We start from the raw sequence: 6,975 nt of genomic DNA on the forward strand, positions 1-6,975 counted from the left end.
ACCATGCAACATATATCATATCTTGCCACTGTCTTTTCCAATACATATTCAGAGGTTGTCCAGTTGTTTGACTGCTCCCCTCGACACATTTTGACACCGTTTTCCCTGTGAAAACACACACACTTGGCACGCACGCACACACACACACACACACACACACACACACACACACACACACACACACACACACACACACACACACACACACACACACACACACACACACACACACATGTATAGTCAGCCTCAGGCTGGTAAATTATTTCCTTATCTTTGTCCATTCATTAGGTAGAGCAGTTTCTATGGAGCAGGTAACACATGTATTTGGCAAACATGATAAAAGTGAATTCTGTTATCTTGACAAGTTCTGAAACATAATCCTCCCTAGGACTCCGGAGCATGTCTGAGTGGCACACAGAGACAAGTTGTCCTGGTCACGTTGCTCTCTCTGTTGCCTTCATGGAACAGTCTGGAATATACTGTATAGTTTATGTAATCTGTCAAATAGACTAGTTTCTACACCTTGAATCTCAATTAGGGACATTTAGAATGATAATCAACTGGAACATGGCTCTATCGGTACTGATTAACGGTTAAAGTGAATTGAATACAGCCATATCGCTGTGTTAGTGCATTGACTGGTCTTAGGGTCTGAGGGCTATGGCAACCAACTGCTGCAGTACAGGAAGGAAGGAAAGAAGGACAGAAAGAAGGAAGGAGAGGAGGGTTTGTGATAAATACTGATGGAGGTTAAATCCTCTGAGCTTTACACCTTTATACCTTTCAATCCTGAAGAAAAAGCTTTCAACACACTGCCTGCCCTAAAACCATGAATAGAAATGCATGTCCTTGGGGCCTCCCTTGGCGCTGCATTGCAGTGTTGCGGGGTCACTACAGCCTGGGGTTCGATCCCAGTGTCAGGGGTTAGGGGAGGGCCCGGCTTTGGGGGGATTTACTTGGCTCATCGCGCTGGGGGCGGCTGGACCCCTGAAGGTTGCGTTAGGCTTCCAGGTTAATTGGGTGGGTGTTAATCTCTACAGGATTGGTGGGATGTTTGAGCTAACATAGGCTAATGAAGTTGTAAGTAACAAGAACATTTCCCAGGACATAGACATATCTGATATTGGCAGAAAACTTAAGAGTTAATCTATTGCACTGTCCAATGTACAGTAGCTATTACAGTGAAAGAAAACCATGCTATTGTTTAAGGAGAGTGCACAGTTATGAACATGATAATTTATTAATAAACCAATTAGGCACATTTGGGCAGTCTTGATACAACAGTTTGAACAGAAATGCAATGGTTCATTGGATCAGTCTAAAACGTTGCACATACAGACTGATGCCATCTAGTGGCCAAAATCAAAATTGTGCCTGGGCTGGAATAATACATTATGGCCTTTCTCTTACGTTTCAAAGATGATCTTACAAACCACATGGTTTTTCTTTGTATTATCTTTTACCAGATCTATTGTGTTATACTCTCCTACATTCATTTCACATTTCCACAAACTTCAAAGTGTTTTGTTTCAAATGGTATCAAGAATATGCACATCCTTGCTTTAGTTCCTGAGGTACAGGCTGGGTATGTTATTTTAGGCAAAAAAAAAAAAAAAAAAGGGATCCAATCCATTTTAAGAAGCGCGGTTTGGCAGGTCATGTTTCAGAGGACGCATGACTTGACCTTCACCGCCCGTTGGTGAGTTGTAGCGATGAGACAAGATCGTAATCAAGAAATTGGGGAGAAAAAAGAGGGTACATTTTTTTTATGTCTTTCCTTTCTCAACATCCACCCACTCCACCAACCTCTACCTCAGTCCGCCTCCACCCCATCTCTATCCAAGCCCCATCAACCTCTATCCCAGCCCCAGCACCAGCCCCACCCCATCTCTACCCACCCCACAACTACCCCAGTCCCACTCCACCAACCTCTACCCCAGTCCCACTCCACCCACCCTCTACCCCAGTCCCACTCCACCCACTTCTACCCCAGTCCACCTCCACCCACCTCTACCCCAGTCCCACTCCATCCACCTCGACCCCAGTCCACCTCCACCCACCTCTATCCCAGTCCACCTCCACCCACCTCTACCCCAGTCCACCGCCACCCACCTCTACCCCATTCCCACCCCACCCACCTCTACCCCAGTCCACCTCCACCCACCTCTACTCCAGTCCACCTCCACCCACCTCTACCCCAGTCCCGTTCCACCCACCTCTACCCCAGTCCCACTCCACCCACCTCTACCCCAGTCCCACTCCACCCACCTCTACCCCAGTCCACCTCCACCCACCTCTACCCCAGTCCCACTCCCACCAACCTCTACCCCAGTCCCACTCCACCCACCTCTACCCCAGTCCCCCTCCACCAACCTCTACCCCAGGCCCACTCCACCCACCTCTACCCCAGTCCCACTCCACCCACCCACCTCTATCCCAGTCCCAGTCCCACTCCACCAACCTCTAATCCCAGTCCCACTCCACCCACCTCTACCCCAGTCCCCCTCCACCCACCTCTACCCCAGTCCCACTCCACCCTCTCCACCGCTATGCCAGTCCCCTTTCCCTTCCCCTTCCACTCCACCTCAACCCCAATCTACTTCCCCTGTCCATTAACATCATGTGTCCATTGAGGGTCAACACTAGAAATCTCGTCTCCTTTCCGAGGTAGAACCCGGTCCAGGAGTTAGGAAAAAGGCTGAAACCCCCTGAAGCAAAGAGACTGGAGGTCACCAGAGGTCACACTCCTTTAGCCCAGGAGCTGTCTCTCTATGTCTCTCTCCCTCTCTGTCTCTCTCTCTCTCTCTCTCTCTCTCTCTCTCTCTCTCTCTCTCTCCCTCTCTGTCTCTCTCTCCCCCTCTCTCCCTCTGTCTCTTTTTTCTCTCCCTCTGTCTCCCTCTCTCTCTCTTTCTTTCTCTGTCTCTCTATCTCCTCTCTCTCTCCTCCTCTCTTCCCCGGGTTGAGGGTTTCTGAGTCCGCTGAGAGGAGTGTGTGAAAAGGCACAATACAGGTCCCTCGACGCTGCCGCCACGGCAGCGAATGTGTGAGAAGAGGCCTACATTTGATGCCTGACTGACCAAATCTTCTTCTGAATAGTCGCTGCTATTCCCCCGTGAGGTCTGTAGCGGTGCCAGAGGGGGCGAGAGGGGGGGCACGAGAGACAAGATGGAGAGAGGAAGGTTCAGTAATTGTATCAAGGTCTGTTGAGATTTTCTCAAACGGCTCTCGGTAAAAGGAATGGGGTCCCATGGTACAGGAAGCAACTCCTGCAGAATAACCCCAAAACACTGTGCACTCAGATATGAATAACATTCCATTTAGCACATGAAAGCCCATATATTGAACACAACACCTTTATTGTCCCCAACTCCATCTATTTTTCAACACGAATATGAAAATCTGTTTATTCCTGCGTAGGGTTTAGATTAGATTTTGACTAAGAATGTGTTGTTTTATGGTGTTTATGGTGTCCAGTTTTAGCGACTCTAAACTTGGAGTGTCTTCATCCATTTTGACATTGTTACATATAAAGGTTTCTTTGTCCATTTATCAATATAAACATAGATATTATAACTTATCTGGTAAGAATGTACCTACACAAGTACCTACAGTTGAAGTCGGAAGTTTAAATACACCTTAGCCAACTAAATTTAAACTCAGTTTTTCTCAATTCACAACATTTTATCCTAGTAAAAATTCCCTGTCTCAGGTCAGTTAGAATTGCCACTTTATTTTAAGAATGTGAAATCTCAGAATAATAGTAGAGAGAATTATTTCTTTCAGCTTTTATTTCTTTCATCACATTCCCAGTGGGTCTGAATATTACATACACTCAATTAGTATTTGATAGCATTGCCTTTAAATTGTTTAACTTGGGTCAAACATTTCAGGTAGCCTTCCACAAGCTTCCCAAAATAAGTTGGGTGAATTTTGGCCCATTCCTCCTGACAGAGCTGGTGTAACTGAGGTAGGTTTGTAGGCCTCCTTGCTTGCACACACTTTTTCAGTTCTGCCAACAAATGTTCTATAGGATTGAGGTCAGGGCTTTGTGATGGCCACTCCAATACCTTGACTTTGTTATCTTTAAGCCATTTTGCCACAACTTTGGAAGTATGCTTGGGGTCATTGTCCATTTGGAAGACCCATCTGCGACCAAGCTTTAACTTCCTGACTCATGTCTTGAGATGTTGCTTCAATATATCCACATAATTTCGCCTCCTCATGATATCATCTATTTTGTGAAATGCACCAGTCTCTATGTAAGGATTTAATAAAGGGTTAGGTTTAGGTACCTTGTACTTATATAAATAATTAATAAAGGGTTAGGTACCTAGTACCTCTATAAGGACTTAATAAAGCATACATGCCACATGCATTATTATTCTCTATAAAGCAGAATGGCTAGCTTTATCTTCAGTGCCTATTGTCAAGCTGAATGGCACTCCAATATGTCCCATAAACATCACAATTGGTCCTTTTTTGCGATGAATTCCGTCCATATATATCGAAAATATCAATTTATAAAGCGCGTTTGATTCAGAAAATAACAGCTTACAAAAACCCAACGTCACTACAAAATATTTCAAAAGTTGCCTATAAACTTTGTCAAAATATTTCAAACTACTTTTTTAATACAACGTTAGGTATTTTTAAATGTTAATAAGAGATCAAATTGTAGACCCGGCAATCTGTATTCAATACAGGAACAAAAAGAAACCAGCACTGCTTTTTACCTCTTGAGCAACTCACAAAAGTGTCCCCAGTTCCGAGTTTGCCTACTTCTTCATAACACAAAGGAAGAACCTCAACCATATTCCAAAGACTGCCGACATCATGTGGAAGCGGTAGGAACTGAAAACATGTTCCTATTAAATATCCAAAGGCAAAGACAATATAGTGAACAGAGAAGGGGGGGAAAAATCCTCAGGGTTTTGCCCGCTACATAAGTTCTGTTATACTCACAGACATGATTCAAACAGTTTTAGAAACGTCAGAGTGTTTTCCATCCAAATCTACTAACCATATGCATATCTTATATTCTTGGCATGAGTAGGGGTCTGGGGCCACACAGTGTGTAGTGAAATCTGTGAATGTATTGTTATGTTTTAAAAAATGTATTCCAGTAGTAACCTGCTAAGAGCCTTAACTTTGCTGGACCCCAGGAAGAGTGGCTGCTGCCTTGACAAGAACAAATGGGGATCCATAATAAACCCCAGGAAGAGGAACTGCTGCCTTGGCAGGAACTAATGGGGATCCAAAATAAATACAAAGTACATGTAGAATCAAGTACATGTTGAATCAAGTACATGCAGAATCAAGTAGAAGTATAATCAAGTACATGCAGAATCAAGTACATGCAGAATCAAGTAGAAGTAGAATCAAGTACATGCTGAATCAAGAACATGCAGAATCAAGTAGAAGTATAATCAAGTAGAGGTAGAATCACGTACATGCAGAATCAAGTAGAAGTAGAATCAAGTACATGCAGAATCAAGAACATGCAGAATCAAGTAGAAGTAGAATCAAGTACATGCAGAATCAAGAACATGCAGAATCAAGTAGAAGTAGAATCAAGAACATGCAGAATCAAGTAGAAGTAGAATCAAGTACATGCAGAATCAAGAACATGCAGAATCAAGTAGAAGTAGAATCAAGTACATGCAGAATCAAGAACATGCAGAATCAAGTAGAAGTAGAATAAAGTACATGCAGAATCAAGAACATGCAGAATCAAGTAGAAGTAGAATCACGTACATGCAGAATCAAGAACATGCAGAATCAAGTAGAAGTTGAATCAAGTACATGCAGAATAAAGTAAATGCAGAATCAAGTACATGCAGAATCAAGTACATGCAGAATCAAGTAAATGCAGAATCAAGTACATGCAGAATCAAGTAAATGGAGAATCAAGTACATGCAGAATCAAGTACATGCAGAATCAAGTAAATACAGAATCAAGTAAATGCAGAATCAAGTACATGCAGAATCAAGTACATGCAGAATCAAGTAAATGCAGAATCAAGTAAATGCAGAATCAAGTAAATGCAGAATCAAGTACATGCAGAATCAAGTAAATGCAGAATCAAGTAAATGCAGAATCAAGTACATGCAGAATCAAGTAGAAGTATAATCAAGTACATGCAGAATCAAGTACATGCAGAATCAAGTAGAAGTAGAATCAAGTACATGCTGAATCAAGAACATGCAGAATCAAGTAGAAGTATAATCAAGTACATGCAGAATCAAGTACATGCAGAATCAAGTAGAAGTATAATCAAGTACATGCAGAATCAAGTACATGCAGAATCAAGTAGAAGTAGAATCAAGTACATGCAGAATCAAGAACATGCAGAATCAAGTAGAGGTAGAATCACGTACATGCAGAATCAAGAACATGCAGAATCAAGTAGAGGTAGAATCACGTACATGCAGAATCAAGTAGAAGTAGAATCAAGTACATGCAGAATCAAGAACATGCAGAATCAAGTAGAAGTAGAATAAAGTACATGCAGAATCAAGAACATGCAGAATCAAGTAGAAGTAGAATCACGTACATGCAGACCGATATCCAGACCGACTTACATCAGTATTAGGGTTTAAGTGCCTTGCTCATGGGCACATTGACACATTTTTCACCCAGTCTGCTCAGGGGTTAGAACCATCAACTTTTTGATTACTGGCCCAACACTCTTAACTGATGGGCTGCCTGCCTCCTACAGGAAAAATAAAACCTTTTGATATTGTTATTTCTATGTACACTGTATGGATATAGTTGGAAGTTTGTGTGCTTTGACAATAGGCCTGTGTGTGTATGCGTGTGTGTGTGTGTGTGTGCGTGTCATCGTTGTGACATGTGATGGTTCCCAGCCCGGGCCTCCCCTCAGTGATTGACAGGTTGTAGATTGCCTCCATCCAGACATGACACACATGCATACACACACACACACACACACACACATACACACACACACACAC

At 43.0% G+C, this 6,975-nt stretch overlaps 1 protein-coding gene across 1 annotated transcript; it reads left to right on the forward strand.

Moving 5' to 3' along the window:
• The first annotated feature begins 1,547 nt into the window (after positions 1–1,547).
• LOC118964343 (extensin-like) lies at positions 1,548–2,633 on the forward strand. Its single transcript, XM_036975417.1, has 2 exons — positions 1,548–1,574; positions 1,818–2,633. Exons 1-2 carry the CDS (start codon positions 1,548–1,550, stop codon positions 2,631–2,633), a joined length of 843 nt encoding a protein of 280 aa, XP_036831312.1.
• The last annotated feature ends 4,342 nt before the right edge of the window (positions 2,634–6,975 follow it).

This window comes from Oncorhynchus mykiss, chromosome 3 (assembly GCF_013265735.2).
Source record: "Oncorhynchus mykiss isolate Arlee chromosome 3, USDA_OmykA_1.1, whole genome shotgun sequence".
Lineage (NCBI taxonomy): Eukaryota > Metazoa > Chordata > Actinopteri > Salmoniformes > Salmonidae > Oncorhynchus > Oncorhynchus mykiss.